The sequence below is a fragment of the Myotis yumanensis genome, unplaced genomic scaffold, assembly GCF_028538775.1.
Source record: "Myotis yumanensis isolate MYYU_CA2020_CCGP unplaced genomic scaffold, mMyoYum1.0.hap1 SCAF_13, whole genome shotgun sequence".
NCBI lineage: Eukaryota > Metazoa > Chordata > Mammalia > Chiroptera > Vespertilionidae > Myotis > Myotis yumanensis.
The window spans coordinates 44,481,993-44,499,955 of record NW_027223764.1 but is presented as its reverse complement, the minus strand read 5'-3'; the positions used below and the strand labels follow the sequence as shown (position 1 = coordinate 44,499,955).

Sequence of the window (17,963 nt, the reverse complement as noted above, 5' to 3'; positions counted from 1 at the left end):
ACAGTTCTACATGAGTGAGCATTCATACTTCATGCTGAAGAAAGCAGCATTTCAGCAAAGATGTGACCTACTGGAAGTGATGTATTTCCTGAAGACCTCTGCCTCCGTGTTCCCCTTAGCAGAGGGGCCTCCCTGACCTCTCTATATTACATAGCACCTCCGGCACCTTTTCCTGTTTTAATTTTCTCCATAGCACTTATCACCAACTCACATATTGAACATTTGTTTATAGTTTGTCCCTCTCAACAGGAGGTAGCTTCTTGAGGGCAGAGACAGTGCCCTGAGAAGAGTCGGTGTTCAATTAAGAGAGGAGGAGGAAGGAAGGGAAAGGAAAGGAAATATAAGGTGGAGTTGGCCAAGTTAAGAGGGCTATGGCAGTAACTGGAGGGTAAGGAGGCTGAGTCTAGGATGGTAAGAGGGAAATGGAAAAGATGGAATCAATACAAAGACATTTAAAGGAGAAAATATGCTGGTATTGGTTTCTAATGATACACAAGATGATGACAACAACTACCATTTATTTAACATCAGTCATTGAACCATTCACCTATAAATATTATCAGGAAATTGTTTTAACAGCCCTACAGTGAAAGTTAAGACATCTTTATTTTCCCATTGAAGAACATGAAGCTGCCCTAGCTGGTTTGGCTCAGTGGATAGAGCGTTGGCCTGCAGACTGAAGGATCCCAGCTTCAATTCCGGTCAAGGGCACGGGCCTGGGTTGTGGGCTCAATCCCCAGTAGGGGGAATGCAGGAGGCAGCCAATCAATGATTCTCTCCCATCATTGATGTTTCTATCTCTCTCTCTCTCTCTCTCCATTCCTCTCTGAAATCAATAAAAATAAAATAAAAATAAAAATACATATATATATATATAAACATGAAGCTTATAGAGTTTAAGTAACTTGCCCAAAGTCACACAGCTAGTAAGTGGCAGAATTCGAACCCGGCTCTGCCCACTAAGTGAGATAAGGAATGAGTCAAAGTTGACTCCCAGATTCTGAACCTAGGTCATTGCCAGGATAATTATGTCACTGTCTGAGCAAAAGAAACTGGACAAGAAAACGAGTCAAGGGTGGTTTGGGGAATAATTATAATAATTAATGTTTATTGGGCCCTTATTGTTTTACTCTTCCTACATGTTAATAATTTGTTTTTCCTAAAACCCTGTGAGCCCTGGCCAGCGAGGCTCAGTTGGCTGGGCATCATCCCTTGCCCTGAAAAGTTGCTGGTTCAATCCCAGGTTAGGGGGTTGTGGGCTTGATCTCTGGTGAGATGAGTGCAGCCAATCAATTCTTTTTTCCCCTTAAGTTTTTTAAATGTTTTTATTGATTTTTAGAGAGAGAGGACAGGAGAGGGATAGAGAGATAGAAACATCAATGAAAGAGAAACACCATCAATGGGCTGCCTCCTATACACCCCCTACGGGGAATCGAGCCCACAACCGGGCATGTGCCCTGACCAGGAATTGAACTTGGGACTTCTTGATTCATGGGTCAATGCTCAACCGCTGAGACACACCAGCCAGCCCAGCCCATCTATCTTGATCAATATTCTGCTTTCACATCAATGTTTCTCTCTCTCTTCCTCTCCTTTTCTCTCGGCCTCTCCCTTCCTCTCTCTCTCTAAAAAGAAAATAACAAAAACAAAAGCCTGTGAGATGAGTCCTATCATTATCCCTATTTTGCAGATGAGAAAACTGAGGCACAGAGAAGTTATAAAACGTGCAGGCGCCCACAGTCAGTAAGAGGCAGAGCCAGGATTTGGCTTCAGTGTTCTTAACCACTGTGATACTGCCGCTCAATTGGATTCATTTGGATTTGGATCGTGTTTCATTTGAGGGGACAACGGGACATTCAAGTGGGAATATCCGGTAGGGAATATCGTTAGTTCAGGTCTGGGATCTAAGAGCCTCTGGACCAGCTCTGGAAACCAGAAAGTCGGGCATTGGTCGGTCCTGGAGTCCACCTGGCCTATGAGCGCACCCACAACTATTTACGTCTGGATGGTCCCCAGCTCATGTCCTGTTTCTCCACTCTCTACACCCTCCTTTCCAACCCCCTCACCACCCAGTTTTCCTGCCAAGTCCTCTGTGTTTCAGGGCCTGATTCACTCTCCTTTCCACCAGCAATGCCTTACCTGACCCCCACCTCCACTGCCAACATCCCCCTCCTTCCATTTCCTCCATGAGGTCTCTTTGGACTATTCCAACTTCTCTGACTGCTCTCCCTTTAAAACTCTCCTCGTACTTTGCCTTTACCTTCCATGAATTGAGTCCTGCGGGGGTGGGAGCAGCTTTCCTCTGCTGATCTAGTAATTAAATTTTTAAAAAGATGTTAACAAGAGAAAATTACCAAATTTAATTACAGACATACATCTGGGAACCCCACGTACATGAGTCAGAGACCCCACCCACACGCAGGGACAGAGAGTTAAAATGAGGTACACATGGCGTTCTGAGCTGCGGATGAGGTAAGGTGCCTGGGGGCTTAGAGGGCCATTGCAGGAATGAGACATTTGCCCTACCCTGTAGCTAGGTCAGGGAAGGTTATCTCTGATCCTCTCTTACTATGGGCAAGTCCCCTACTTCAGATTCTTCTAGGTAGTTAGGGGGTAGGGACAGAAGTTTCTCTTGAGCCTGCAGGGTCTCAGTTGCCTTTGGCTCAGAGTGATCCACATGCCACAGAAGCACATCTTGGAGTGATCATTCTGAACCCCTGCGGAACCTACTACGCGCCAAGCACATTAGACACATTAGACACTGAGGATACCAGCATGACCGTGAGCAGACGCAGACCCTATCCTCGTGGGCAGTGCTTTGAAGCCATGGTGACTGGGACCTTCAGGACTGTCATTAGAAGGATTTGGTCTGGTCAGTATGCCAGGGAGAGCTGCTATCAGAGAGTGGCACCTGAGCAGAGAACTGGAGGCGAGGCCCTGGGGAGGGGGGTATGATTCAAGCAGCATTTGTACAAAGATCCAGACACTGTCTATATTACTAATCTGTTGTCTTGTACTGTCATAGCACAGTAAGAAGCTAGGAAAATTCCAGAACCAACGGGATGGGGAAACTAAGACAGGTAGTTAAACAGCAGTTTGCAGCCACCTAGTGAATCCTATCTTCCCTAAACCAAGGATACTTAAGAGTGAATGGTTTGCCCTTCTCGCCGACCAGAGGGAAAGAGCTTAAATCACCCTACAGGCAGCAGAAACCCAATTAGTGCCACTTGCCAACCACACCCAAGGACAGATAAATTAAGAGAATAAATCTCAATTTGGCGCATCAGCAAAAAGTTGATGAATATTCTATTGATCTGCCCCTAAGATCTCCCCTAAATGCCCAGCCTTTAAAACCCCTGAAAATGGCCCAGCCAGTGTGGCTCAGTGGCTAAACGTTGACCCATGAACCAGGAGGTCAGGGTTCGATTCCCTGTCAGGGCATATGCCCTGGTTGTGGACTTGATCCCCAGTGAGGGGCTGTGACTCTCGTCGTCTCCGTTGATGTTTCTAGCTCTCTCCCCGCCTCTCTCTGAAATTAAAACAACAACAACAAACCTGAAGATGGAGGTCCCAGTGCACTCTCCTCCGGGGAGCATGCCCATGCCAAACCCTCCCCGCTCTCCTTGCCCCACTGGCACTCACTGATATCTCCTAACCTCTAAGGGACCCCATGATATTTTGCTGCCATCAATAAATTATTTCTCGCTTTGCTACACTTTGTCTCTGGATTGAAATCTTGCCCTCAAGAGGTCCCTGTCTTGCTTATAACATTGTTCTATTTTCAGGCTGATCTTCTCGCCCCCAGTGAGTAGAGCCCCTTTAAGACAGGGCAAGATGTGATTTCATACGATCTTGCACAGCCTGAGCTTCTCTGACCTGCGTAATTGTGTCGTCCTCTCCCCTATAGGAGTTAGGACTGAAGCTTACCCGGAGCAGGGAGATGGTTGTCTAAGGGGACTAAGGGGGCACTGGCTGTTTCTGCAGAACCCCTCAGCACGCCAGCCCCAGAGTCCCCAGAGCTCTGGGAAATCATCCTGAGCCCGTCTCCCCGCCCCTCCTTGTGGGAGCCAAGGGGCAGCACCGTTCCCTGCTCCAGGCCCGGATCGATGTCCGTCCTTAATAAAGGTATCTTCTGGCAGTGAGCTGGGTTTCTAGTCTCACGCCTTAGTGGGCGTGGAGGCGGCCTGCCCTTGTGGACGCCCTGTGACCCGTGGAGTTTGGAGTCAGCACCAAGGTGGTTGTGCAACGACAGTGGGTTTCCTAGGGCCTCTCGGTCCTGTTCTCCTCCTGCTTCCTGCCTTGCCCACTCTGTTCCCGTCATACCACCTTCTTCCCAGCCCTTAAATACACTGCGACTATTCTCATCTCAGGCCTTTGCTGCTGCTCCTTCCACCAGGAATGCTTTTGTCCCAGATCTTCAAATGACTGCCTCCTTGTCATCATTTAGATCTCCCTGGAAAGTCACCTTCTGAGAGCAGCCTGTTTGAGAACTTCAGTTAAAGTAATTCTGTATCTCCCCTCCCCCGCCCCCCTCACCCCCCCCCCCCCCCACACACACACACACTCTGTCCCATTGTTTTATTTTATTTTCTCTGTAGAATTTACTCTAGTCTAAAATGACCTCTTTCTGGGTCCATTGCCTGCCTACAAGAATGTAAATTCTGAAGGATTGTTCTCTCAATTATAGGATTGTTCTCTTGTTTCCTAAGTGACTGGAACAAAGGAGGTGCTCAATAAAATGACATTGAATGAATGAATGAATGAATGAATGAGTCGCTTCTAAGTGAGTGCCTGGATTTGGGACTGGGACTAGATTGGGATAAATCCACTTTGGGTTTAAGATTCCAATCTAGATCCCATGGGTGGTAGAAGCATGTCTGAATTGAACCTCCACACCAAAGATCCAGAGGCTGTCTAGGCTATTCCTCTTTATTCACTTCCTGTCAATCGGTCATCCCGGCTCTACACGTACTAGTAGTAGCAATTTGCCCTTAGGCAAGCCCCTTCACCGTTCTAAACTTCAGTTTCCTCTTCTGTAAACGGGGCTGAGGCTCCTGCTCTCACAGGGTGATGGTGAGGATGAAAAGGAATAGCTTATGTAAAGTGCTTAGTGCCAGTGTCTTGAATGTAGCAAGCTCTCCCTAAACTCTAGCTACCATCGTGGTTTTAAGGTTCTTCACCACACCTCCTGCTTTCCCTTTGCTCCTTAGCTGCACCCTGTGTGCCTCCGGCCTGCCCACCAGGGGGCCCCACACACTGCTCTTCCTGCCTGCTCTTTCCTGCTCCCATAGGCAGCCAGCCCCTCGCCTCAGTGCCTCTCCTTTTCCTCTGATGACAGCTCTGTCACCTCTCCACCAGTGCTCCCTCTCCATCCCAAATATCTTGGCCTCTTGCCCCAATTCTTCATTCGTTCCACAAGTATTTACCGAGCACCTACCACGTGCCTGCCAGGTCTCCTGCTGGGTGTTGAGGATACAAGAAGAACAATCAGATACCCTCTGCCCTTAAGGCTGCACAATCTAAAGGGGCTTGGCGGAGAGTCGGAGGCCGAGGGAGCCCTGGCCTGGGCGTGGGGATGGGAAGGCTGGAACCACACTGCTCTTTGGCTGGAAAATGGAGTTCCTCACATGACATCCTCCTACAAATCACTTGACAATCTGAAAATGTTAAAATCCACAAGAGACGAATCTTTTCAGACAACTTCATCCATGCAAACACCTCACACCACCTGCTTCAGTCCTTGCCCCAAATATCCTCCGCCTCTCACCCCAATTTCTCATGCCCTACGCCCAACCCTTCAGCCCTTCGCCTTCATATCTCAGCTTCTCTTTTAAGAAATACAGTAGCCGTTGATTTAATCTGCGGTTCTTCATCCTTTTTCTCAGCTCCTTGACACGGGAGGCATGGGACCACAGGTCTTGGTGGGGAGTAGGTCCCGCTGGGGATGGGTCATATCAACTTTTCCGTGGTTGTGATCTGATGTGCCTTCCAGGAGAGAGGAGGGCATCTCTCACCCCCTCCTAAGTTTGGGAGTTGCTTATTTAAATTTTTTTCATTGGTCTTTCCTTCTCTCTTTTTTTAATATGTATATTTTTATTGATTTCAGAGATGAAGGGAGAGAGAGAGAGAGAGAGAGAGAGAGAAACATCAATGATAAGAGAGAACCATGGATCAGCTGCCTCCTGTGGATTGAGCCTGCAATGCAGGCATGTGCCCTGACTGGGAATCAAACCGTGACCTGGCTCATGGGTCGATGGTCAACCACTGACCCACGCCAGCCGAGCGCCTTCTCTGTTCTATCCCCGTCATAACATTTTCTCACTAGTTTCCAACGCCTCACCACAAATGATTTTCTCAGAGTCCTTGGAGAGAGGCCATGACCTCATCATCCCTAATTCTCCAAAATTAGTCATAGAATCTTAAAGTTGGAGGGCACCTCAGAAGCCACTGGTCCAATGAGTTTCAAACTTCTCTCGGGGACTTTTTTTTTTTTTTTAAGTCCGGGACTCTTTTAACAAAATCTTATGTGGAACCCCAATATATGCTGAGCAACTGCTCGGGCAGTTGTAGGGTGCTGTGCACTGTGGATTGAAAAACCCTTCCTGGGCACAAAACTGAATTCTCTTCAAATTTATCTTACAACGTCCCCTAACAAGCAGGTAACTATGCTTTGTGTCCAAGACTGTCAGCCCCCTTGCATGTAAGCACCTCATTTCCAACTGCTCATTTTCCTCATGTTTGAAGAATAAGTACTTTCATTCTCTAAAACTGCATTCCGAAATTAGGGAGGGAAGCTCCTCTCATTCAGGGCAGTCCCAGGGTGTCATTTTCAGAGCCTTCAGGGAGAAAGATCAGCAGAATGACAGAGGGTCCCACCCAGTGGGCCCTGCAGTGACTATCAGGGCATCTATTTCCTGTGTAATTCCCAGCTCCCGGCTCCGGCTCAGCGCTGCGGTGCGGCCTGAGTGCTGGTGCTGCCCAGGGGACTGGCTGCAACCGGAACAGCGCAGCTCCCGGACCCCAGGAGGTTGCCATAGATACTGAGGCGCAGGGAGCCCGTGAACTCGTCATTATTTAGATGTATCTTCCCTCTAATTGCTGTGGGGTAGCTGGAGGTTGTGTGGGTGCTATAGCAATGGGGATCAAGGAGGGTGTGTGTTTGTGTGTAAACTGCCACTGCAGCCACAGGCCACATCCACATCGGAGTCTGAGCTGTTGAGAGAGGCAGTGAGAGAGGGAGGGAGGAGGGAGGGAGACCTGGGAAGGGAAAAAGAGAGAATGATTTGAGTTTCCTTCTAATCGTGTCAATCCTAATTGTCCACTTTATGTGGAGGTTTCACAAAGAGGCAGTGCCAAGCACTTAGTAGGCAGTTGATAAATTGTGTTGAAAGGAGGCTGGGTCTCCTTACTGGTGACGGTGAGGCACCCCGAGGCTCCACCCCAATATTTTTCTCACCACTCTTACTGTTACCCAGAAACTTGATGCGAAGTGCTTTATATGGTTCCTCTAAAACACCTAACATGGCTATCCCTTCACACAGCGGGCACGTGGGGAAGGTCAGGGATGCGGTCCTGTTTGACGGTCCCCCCCCCACCCCCACCCCACCCCGGGGGAAAGGCACATTGATGATTAACCAACAGGCAGCCCCTGCTTCGTGCACGCTGCCTTTCCCGTGAACCACGGGAACTCACGACTGACTGTCATTCCCAGGTACACACTCTCACTGCCCCGCGCTGGGACTTGAAACCAGGCTCTCACCCGGGTTCAGGAGAGGAAGTGGCCTTACTCCCCAGCGCCTTACTTCCTGTTGCCTGGGGAGGGGTGGGGCATGGTATGCTGTCACCTCAACCCTTTCCTTCTTGGTCCTCTCTGCCCTCCTCCCAGGCAATCTGCTAAAGTTTCCCTCTCCTGTTTGCTTCATCCTCCCCACTGGGCAGGCTGGGTTTTCGGATCAGCTCCCAGGACTGTTGGGTAAGGATAGGAGCCCTCCTGGGGAGCTTTGCTCCACCCACCCCCTCAGGGAGGTGGCCTAGGAGGCTGGGAGGACTCTCAACCTCCCAGCTGCCTACTGCAGGCCAGCCAGCCTGCTGACAATGGAGGCCTGACTCCCAGTGGGCGCCCTGCTGTAATCAAGACTGAGCTGCAGCAGTTGGCTGAGCTCTGCCTGCCCAGTTGGGGCTGGCCCCTGACTTGGGGTATAAAGGTCCCGGCAGGTCAGGAACCTGCCCAGCCAGTTTCCCCTCTACCTAGACCAGTGGTTCTCAACCTTCTGGCCCTTTCAATACAGTTCCTCATGTTGTGACCCAACCATAACATTAATTCCGTTGCTATTTCATAACTGTAATGTTGCCACTGTTATGAATCGTCATGTAAATAACTGATATGCAGGATGGTCTTAGGCGACCTCTGTGAAAGGGCCGTTCGACCGCCAAAGGGGTCGCGACCCACAGGTTGAGAACCGCTGAGACAGTTATGTGCCTGGGTCCTACCATATTCTGACAGTGGGGACAGAGGAGGGGATGGTAGCTGCCTCTGCCAGGGCCCTAGGGAGTTCATTCCACAAATGTTTACAGAGGTCTGGGGCTGGGTATACACACACTGGCGAGCAAGGGAGGCAGAGACCCTGCCTACCGGAGCCTACAATTTAGTGGGGAGGCAAATACTAAACAAATAATTACAGCTGACACTGTTCTAATTAAGTGCCAGGTACTATTCTAAGTGCTTTACGGTGCCTTAGTCCCTTTAACACTCACAGCGCTGTGAGGTGGAATCTGTTATTCCTCCCGGTTTTCAGAGAATGTGCTTGAAGTTGGGAACGATTGCGTGACTTGCCCTACATCGCAGAGCCGGTCAGAAGTCAGCGAGCTGCCCAGAAGTCAAAGCCAGGCGGTCTGACCTGAGTTCACTCTTCAGACAACCTTGCTCTAGTTCTCCCAGTAAACAGATCATTACAAGGCGTGATGCGTGCGATGAAATGAAAACACAGGGTGTCCTGCAAGAAAACGGGGATGTTTTCTCCTCCCGTCCACGGGCTCTGTCTGCAAGCCCGCAGAGCACGGAGCCCGCTGTTCGCCTCCATCGCCTCCGTTCCGTGACCGGCCTGGGGAGGAACGGCTCCCATCTACCCGGGTGGCGTGTAGTGCGGCCGCCTTCCACCTGCATCCTCGGCCCGGCCTGGTCTCCCTGAACCAACGGTGCCCGAGGCTCTGAGCTCAGACCGACCCCGGCGCTGACTTACTCCGGTCTAGACCGTCAGCTCCCCGAGGGGAGGCCGCAAGAGCTGGTCTGCAAGGCGGGGGAGCGCGCAGTCCGACTCGGACTTTTGACCTTGGCCTTCGCCCACGGCGCTGGGCACGCGGCTGGGGGCTTGGGATCGAGTGCGGGGCCCCGCTGGAGAGCGCGGAGGTCCAGATCCCTGCACGCCCCCCGCACGCACACACCTCCCGCGCCCGGGCAGGGTCCGCCCGGGGAGGAGCCCGGCGGTCGCCACCCTCTCGGTCCCCTCCCGGCGGCCGGTGCAGGGACCCCTCCCCTCCGCGCCCGGCGCGCCCGGCCCCGCGCGGGCGGCTCCCGGGCAGGGCGGGGCCGGCGGCGGGAGGCCCCTCCCCGGAGGCGGTCCGGGGGCCGGGCCGGGGGGCCGGCGGGGCTGGGGGCGGGGCGGCGGGCGGGGCGGGGGTGTCACTCCCTCCTTCGCTCTCCCCGGTAAAGTCTCGCGGTGCTGCCGGGCTCAGCCCCGTCTCCTCCTCTTGCTCCCTCGGCCGGGCGGCGGTGACTGTGCACCGACGTCGGCGCGGGCTGCACCGCCGCGTCCGCCCGCCCGCCCGCCAGCATGGCCACCACCGCCACCTGCACCCGCTTCACCGACGACTACCAGCTCTTCGAGGAGCTCGGCAAGTACGGCCGCCCGCCGCCCGCGCGGCCCCCGACCCGGCCCCCGCCGCCCGGGCGCTCTGCGGCTCCTCGCCCCGCCCCCCAGCCCTGCACCGGCCGCTGCGGCGCCCCCTCGGCCCGCCCCACCCCCCGCCTTTCCCGCCCGCCGCCTCCGGGGCCCCCGCGCCCCCGGCGCCCCGTCCCGCAGCCCCCTCCGCGCCCTGCAGCAGCTGCCCGGGCTGCTGCATCCCGCGCCGCCGCGGGGACTGCAGCCCCCGGACCGCTCCTGGGCGCCCTCCAGCCCCGCCCCTCCCGCACCCTGCAGGCGCCCCTCGTCCCGAACCCGGCTGCTCCCCGTCCCCTCCCCACCCTGCGCAGGAGCTCACACAGCGCCCTGTCCCACGTCCCACGCGCCCGGCAGTCAGGACCCTCCCGGCCCTGCAGCTCCAGCTTCGCTGCGGCGCCCGAGGGTGGGGGGACGTTGGGGGCCGACCCCGCCCCCCGCCGGTGCCGCTTCCAGGATCCCGGCCCCGCTGCGGGGCCGTGCTGCAGTCCCCCCGTCCCCTCCCCCCATCCCTGCAGTGGTCCCGGGAGCCGCGCGCGCCGCCGCCGCATCCCCCTCCCCTCCGCACTGAGCTGGCCGCTGCAGCAGCCCCGGCCCCCCCACCCCCACCCGCAGCGCCGAGCCGGCCACTGCAGCCCCCGCCCTGCCCGCCCCCCTAGACGTTTCCAGAGCTGGAGAGTGCGAGCTCCCTTTGGGGAGGGGGAGACCAGAGGCAGACATCACGGGGAAGGGGCAGGGGTGCTATGGATGAGACCCACGACTGCATCCCCTCTTCCCGCCCGGCAGTGGAGCCGGGGTGCAGTGGGCTGCAGGCGGTGGGGGGAGATCTGAGCCTCACTTTTGCACCTTTCCCGATGGTGGAGGGAGATTTCTCTCTCAGGGGGTTTTACCCTCTTTCTAATCTCTCCTTCCCCTGCCTGCAACTCTTCCTGCTGAGAGCCGGGCAGGGTCTCTGTTCCCTGCCCTGGTTCTCTTGGCCCGACTGCAGGGCTGTCTTGTGATGCAGCAGGTGTGTGTGTGAAGCATGCCCACCAGCTCCTGATGTGCAGCCTGAGGCTAGGGCTGGGGCTGGGCCCAGTGACTGGACGAGGTGGTGGGAGTGGGGTGGTCCCCCGCACCTCTGTTCAGTGTCATGCAGTGGCCACATCTCCTGGCCCATGTTGGATAGTGATGGTCACTGGGCTGGTGTGTGTATGTGGTTTTGACGAAAGGTGGATGGGCGCGTCCCTGTCCTCAGACCTGAAGCATGTCTGTGTGACTCTACAGTGCTCCGTGTCCCAGCTCTTTCCCCCTTCTCCCTCCAGGGGTGCTTTCTCTGTGGTCCGCAGGTGTGTGAAGAAAACCTCCACGCAGGAGTATGCAGCAAAAATCATCAATACCAAGAAGTTGTCTGCCCGGGGTGAGTGTTGCCCAGCTGGGCCTCTCCCTGGGGTGTCTCCAGGGGTTATGGCTTCTTCCGAAGATGCTCTAGGAGTTGGGGTTGTGCATTTCAGCACTTGGAGAAGAGTTGGGATTTCAGGGTGGGTGGACGGCAAAGCCCGGCAAGGAGTTGCACGGAAAACCTGAAGTGCTCAGGTGGAAGAATGAAGCGGGTGTAAGAGATGTAGGTAGCTGCAGGGAGGTGCAGTCCCTGAAGGCTCAAGGAGCTTGGTTTTAAAGAGAGGAGGGACATTGGGAATGTCGGGCGGCATGGAACGGCGAGCTCTCAATTTGGGGCATGTGGAGTGTGTGTGTTTGGGGCAATGGTAGCCACTCCAGGTCTGTCCAAGGCCCTGTGCCCCCGTGGTGACTTAGGATGGAAATGCAGCAAGTGAACAGCTCTGACAGATCAGCCTCCCCCTGCCCACCAGGCGGCAGAACAGACTCCCAAGGGAAGGGAATCTGTAAACATCAGAGGAGGCAGCTACTGGCGAGGGCTTCTGGGAACAAATCCTGCCAGATGAACTTGATTGCTTTTTTGATCAAATTACAAAGTTGGTGGTGCAGCAGCAGATGCAGTCTGTCCTGGGTGGAGAGTGATGCCTCATGGTCTGGAATTCTCAATGGCCTGGTCTGGGTGGGAGCCGCATCGCCTCAGGGTCTGAGGGTGAGGAGGGGCCAGGCCTTAGAGCCTGACTTGTGAGATCCTCCTGAGCACCTGACCGCACCTGAAGCCAGGAGGGTCAGGCCCTGGCTTTCACACCTCGCACCTACACTCCCTGAACCTTGTCTTGGGTGCTTGCCAAACTCACCTCATCTGATAGGTATAGACCCAGCCGTGTGTGAAGTGCTCTGTGAACAGGTCTGGTGAGTACAGAGGTATGTGGATGGGTTGGATCATCGAGGGCTGCTGGGTGCAGCAGGGGGACACATTTTATGAGACTCAGAGCAGGGAATTTAGGGCTGGGCAGTAGGATGCCTTAAATACATTAGGAGCCAGGACAGATGCCTGGGGGTAGACAGGGGAAGACTAGTCTATCGCTAGTAATGACCCAGGCATCTCTAGGTTAAGAGATGTAAGAGATGTCCCCAAGCATTGGAGAAACTATAGAATTCCAGAAAGGGGACAGTGGGCTTCTGTCATGTTGACAGTTGTCCTGGGACCTAGTTAGCAGGGTGTCTACCTCCTGGCTGGGAGGGCCCCATCTCCATCCCCACAGGCAGAGCTCTTCTCGCTTTCTCCCAGCCCCCATCTCTTGCTGCTCCTCTACGTTGGCTATAAAGTTGACTTATTTGTTTGTTTTCTTCCTCTCTGGGTACCTTGAATTGGAGGCAATGGTTACCATAGAGATATGTGGGCAGTCAGATGCACTCCTTCCCTGGGGTGCAGGGAGGGGAGGGCACAGCGTGGTGGGCTGTGCTCGTTGGCAGACATCCTCTGGCCAGGGATGCAGGGTGCGGGCAGAGATGACAGCCGGAGAGTGCGTACCTTCCCGTGTCCACACGGCATAGCCCTGGTGTAGTCTGGTGTCTCCAGTTAATCATGTCATGCTTTGCTTTTCCTCATCTCACCAGTGTCCTCTGACCCAGGGGTGAGGGACAGAGAGATGACTGGGAGTCCAACTCTGGGGTGTGGGCATAGCTGGTGAGGTGACTTTGTGGCCCTGCCTTGTGGCCCTGCCTTGGGCTGTCATTTTCTACTCCCTCCCTACCCACCTGGACTTCTCTGACCTGTGTAATCATGTCTCTTGCCCATCCTCACCTCCTCTCAACCTTGCCCTGTCTTTCCCAACTGATAATCATTCTCTCCCTGCCCGAACTGGGTGAGGTTTGATTTCTCTTTGATTTTTGATTTTTTTCCCCTCAAGAAGGAAATTCTTGTGTAAGATCATATGCTTCAGACAGCAACTCCCCCACTCTTGAGATGGTTATGCCAAGTCTGGGGCTCTGTTGTATGGCTTGTGTGCCAGGTTGACTTTGGGACAGAGGCCTACTCCTGGCTGATCGGCACAGATGCCAGCAAGAGGGTCAGGAATATGTAAGTGCCAGTACTGTCTGGAGGTGGGAGAGTGGGAGGGTGTTGTCTTGGAGATGGAGGGAGCAAGCCAGGGGCTGTGCTGTAGGTGTGGGCGTCAGGGATGTGAGCTCCCGGAGAGGGTTGGGCCCACCAGGCTGTGCCCATGGGGTTAGGGAGTGAAGGCCGTGGCTTCCCGCAGCCTCTCAGTTTACGCTGTATATTTTATAAAGGTGCAGTAGCTGGGGCTGGGTTTCATTCGTCGCTGTCTGTCTGTCTAGGGCTCCGCAGGTGTTGGATTTCTGTGTTTGGGAATGTGGTGGGTCCACCAGGGTCACTGTCAGGGTCTGAAGGGGCTTGCGGTGTTTGCGGAGTCTCCCTGCCTGATCTCTTTCTTGTTTGCGATTCTCTGTGCTGCAAACCGAAAGGAAAGAAAGCGGGTATCGAGCTGCTTCTCCTTGGCATTCATGATGAGGTGGCCCAGGAGGCACGGGGAGAGAGATCACCTGGTCTTCTGGCGGGTGGATCCGGATGGAATCCTTCTTTTGCCCTGTTGTTTCTTGTCATTGTGGCCTCAGGCCCAGGTTGGTGGCTGGGTTGCAAGGTAGGGAGTTCCTGTGGCTGTACATTGTATACTGTCCTTGTGGCCCTGGCTACGTGAAGTCTCTGAAAGTCACATAACGTCACTCCGTTTGCTTTGGGACAGCAATCGGTGTGGAGTTGGGGCTCTTAAGGGAACCCATGGTTCCAAGCTGAGCTCTCTGCTGGGCTGAAGGAGGCATTTAAAATAGGCTTGGATGCAGGAGCTAGTGGGCCAGGTGATGGCAATGATAAGTCGTTATTTTAAGATTTAAGAGCACCCCCCACCCCCAGGAGCCTGAGCCCTTATGTCTTTTTTTATTTTTAAATCTTCATATTCCCTTATCTTTATTCATATGCATATAGATTTTCACCTCGTGGTGCATAACATTTTATATCCTGCTCTCTTGCTTATATCCAAAACATTGCCCCATATTGCTACAGTTGAAGGGCAAATGGTCCTTCCTTTCTTCTACATAGTTTAGGATTTATTCTTGGAACAAATTAGCATCTAAGAAACCTCTGTATTTGGACCATTTATCTTCATTCCAATTGCTTTTACTATGATGGATACTTGGCCTTACTATGAGAAGCTACCAGGAGCAAATACTTGAAATCTGTTACAGCACTTACTATATGTATGTATGTGTATAGTCTGGCTCAGTGGATAGAATGTCGGCCCATGGACTGAAGGGTCCCAGGTTCAATTCTAGTCAAGGGCACGTACCTCAGTTGCAGGCTCGATCCCTGGCCCTTGTTAGGGTGCATACGGGAGGCAACCAGTCGATGCGTCTCTCTCACATCGATGTTTCTCTCTCTCTCTCCCCCTCCCTTCTTTCCTTCCACTCTAATATCCTCCGACGAGGATTAACAAATGTTTCTCTTTAGTCTGTATATCCTATGGGAAGTAATTTCTATTGAAGCTAAATGAAAACCAAAAGCTTTCCTCTTCCTAGCGACCTGGGAGGTAACGGGAGGGACCATATCTGTTTCTTTACTACTGTGTGGGCAGGGCCTTGCCAAGTGCCCGAGATATACAGGGCATCTGTGTGCTGAATGAATCGATTATAAAAGGACTACATGGCCCATCATGGTTGCCTTTTGGCTTTGGCTCTGGAACCTCATAGCCAAGTTGCTGGAACTCTTATACCCTGGTATTGGCTCGGGTTCCCCCTTTTTGCTCCATGGAGCCAGCCTGTAGGCCTGACGGAGCTGTTGGGAGAGGACGGATGAGAGCAAAGACCTGGGCTTGGGACATAATGCCAGTTGGAAAGGTAGGAAAACAGGGTAGCTTAGGATTCCCTGTCATGAACGGCCGTCTAGGGCAGTGTGGGAACGTCTCAGAGCAGTGGTTTCCAGTGTTAGCATCTGTAAGGACCACCTTGAGCGCTGGTGAGGATGCAGGTGCCTGGCTCCGGCTACAGAGGTTCTGCTTCTGGGCGTCCGGGGTGGGGTTCTAGAATCCACATGCAGGCGGCCCCTGAGCCGTGCTCTGAGAAATGCCATCTGAAATCAGCGACAGCAGCGACAATTGCTCTTGCCGTGCTTTCTGCGATTTACCAGACACATGTTAGCCCAGCCTTCTCCAGGTGGCGTCTCTGCCGGCCTGTGGCCATCTGTGCACGAGGGCCGCTCTGTGATTTGGGGCCTCCTTCTGAGCTCCCAGATTGGGGTGTCGGTCCGTGTTCAAGGCTGTGGCAAGCTGAGTGCCTGGGGTTGTGGTATGTTGGCCACCAGAAGGGCAAAGGCTGTCCCTTTCTGGGTCCAGCTGGCCCTGGGGACTGAAATAGGATCCCCCCGGGTGGTGCCAGCTGAGAGTCCCCACCCCCTTAGTGTTGGCCTGAGTAGCCCCCATGACATTTGTGTCCCCTGTGGTATCTCCAAGTGAGACTTTCCTGTTAAGGATCTGGGTGAAGTGAGGGGAGGGTGAAGCAGCAGTGGGCGGGGGAGAAGGAAGAGAAATCTAGGCAGCAGTGGAATGCTGGGGCTCGGGAACTGGCGGAAGCATTTAAGGAGGTTGTATGCAAAACCATGCTTTCCTCCTAAGGAGAAAACAGGCCATTTTTTTTTTTTTTTTTTTGACAGAGAAATGGACATCCTGTATATAAGTGACTGAGCTCCCCTAACTCTTCCTCCCAAGTGGATTAAGAAGCAGCCTGGAGGTCCCTTCTCTGTGCCAAGGCTTCTGCCGGGCCAGTTTCGTACCGTCATGCTGTGAGCTGTGTGACTTAGCTCATGCAGCACTGGCCTGCCACCTGCCCTCCCATCCACCTTCCCAGAGTGACTTTGGGCGCTGGCATCATGGGGTGGGGCTGGAAGTTGGAAGGGGGTCCCGTCCCGTAGGCGAGGCCCCTGCTTTCTTCCAGCTGCTTGTTCTGGTCCCTCGTCAGAAGCTGTGCCCAAGCTTCGAGGCTGTGCTGAAACCCTAGAAGCGAGCGGCTGACCCCGTTCTCTGCTGAGGCTGGAGACGGGCAAGGAGAGGAGTGGGTGTGACGGGCTCTGCCCCCATCTCTCTATTTGCTGCTCTCTGGGCAGCCCTGGCAGGCCGGCAGGGCCTGATCCCATGGGTGCCAAAAGCGTGGTGACAGGAGGAGATGGGCACTTTGCACCTCTTGAGTGCCTCTCAGCGGAGGGCCTTCATCGTCTTCCCAGGGACAGACAGATCTGCCCCTCCCTGGGCCAGTGGGGAAACCGAGGCACGGAAGTGTTGTTTGCTGTGAGCCGTTAGGTACGCCAGTGGTTTCGCCAGTGTTCGGACCCCAGCATACTCGGGTGATGTGGTCTCCGCTTACCCGTGGCTCCTCCCTTTCAAACACAGTTTCTGGGCGTTTTGTTCCGTGGTGAATCCTGATATGTCACTTCCACACCTCTCCAGCTAGGCCCAGAGCTCTGAGCCCAGTGGAGCAAATCTCTCCTCTCTGCTGGTTGAGGCCTTGCTCTTGGTTGTACCCACATGTCTGGGTACAGACCCCTCGATGGTGGGGGGAGTTCCAGCCACTCCCCCCGGCACCGTCTCCACTTCCTGGGCCCCAGCAGCTTCCCATCTGCTCCCCTCTTTTCTCCTCCCTTTCCCCTCCCCCCCTGCTTGCTGCTGCCCTGGGAGGAGCTATTTTTAGGGGCTGCTTCCTGGGATGTTTTACTTGGGGCTGGTTACCATGAAGGAAATGTCACCAAAACAGTGGGCAAAGGCTGCCGGCACCCAGAGCCCTGCTGGGGGCATGGAGAACTCGACGGCTGACCCTGTTCTGGCCCTTGAGCGTGCCCAGAGTGTCCAGAAGCAGAACCTTGCCTTCTTGGGGCTTGCTGGTGACCCCGTGGGGATTTTCTCCGTCCAAGCTGGTTTGGGAGACTTTTGCTGCGGGACACTTCTTGGCACCTCTTTCCTGTGCCTCCTGAGTTAAGGCAAAGTGGGGCTCAGGTCTTTGTGTCGCTGCTGAAAACTGCTCCAGTTCGGACTGAAGAGACGGGAGGACAGCGCCAGCTTGGAGGACAGAGCCTGGTGTTCACGCGGTGCTCACATGGCACATGCCAGGCCTGGCCTCTTGTATTCACAGCCCTCAGCCAGCTCCCGGGTGTGTGGGTGTGAAGGAAATAGAAGCCATGCCCCCTGCTCTTACATGGTGGCCGGACTTGGCCTTTAATGGGAGACTTTGCACCTTTATAGTGAGATCCAAAGAGGAAGGGGCGTGGCACGGCAGTGTCAGGGTGCGGTCAGTGGGATTGTGGTGTGGGATCCCCTCCGGTCAGTGCCCAAGGCCAGGGGCCGTTTATAAGTAGCTGGAGAGAGGGGATTATGACACCAAGTCCCTACACTGCCCTTGTTTCTACTTCTCAGAGTAGATGCTAGGGGGCTAGGAAGAAGGGGAGCCAACCCCCAAATCGAGCGTCTGGAATTGACGAGCGTCTGGAATTGACGGGGCTTTAGAAAGCTGCTCCCGGTCTTGTGAGGGCCACAGGCACATCCCTTGGAGGTACCCTTTGAAAAGTCAAGGGTGTCATCGAGATTGGACTGAGGA

At 54.2% G+C, this 17,963-nt stretch overlaps 1 protein-coding gene across 17 annotated transcripts in view; it reads left to right on the top strand.

Moving 5' to 3' along the window:
• The first annotated feature begins 9,719 nt into the window (after positions 1–9,719).
• CAMK2G (calcium/calmodulin dependent protein kinase II gamma) overlaps positions 9,720–17,963 on the top strand; it is a 59,580-nt gene continuing 51,336 nt past the window's right edge. For 5 of the 17 annotated variants that reach the window (XM_070433023.1, XM_070433021.1, XM_070433015.1 and 2 more), the window contains exons 1-2: positions 9,721–9,895; positions 11,240–11,334. In XM_070433023.1, the coding sequence (XP_070289124.1) occupies positions 9,831–9,895; positions 11,240–11,334 (160 nt within the window). In that variant the 5' untranslated portion in view covers positions 9,721–9,830. Of the gene's footprint in view, positions 9,896–11,239; positions 11,335–17,963 lie in introns of all 17 variants that reach the window. The other 12 variants (XM_070433017.1, XM_070433027.1, XM_070433022.1 and 9 more) reach the window with 3 other exon arrangements.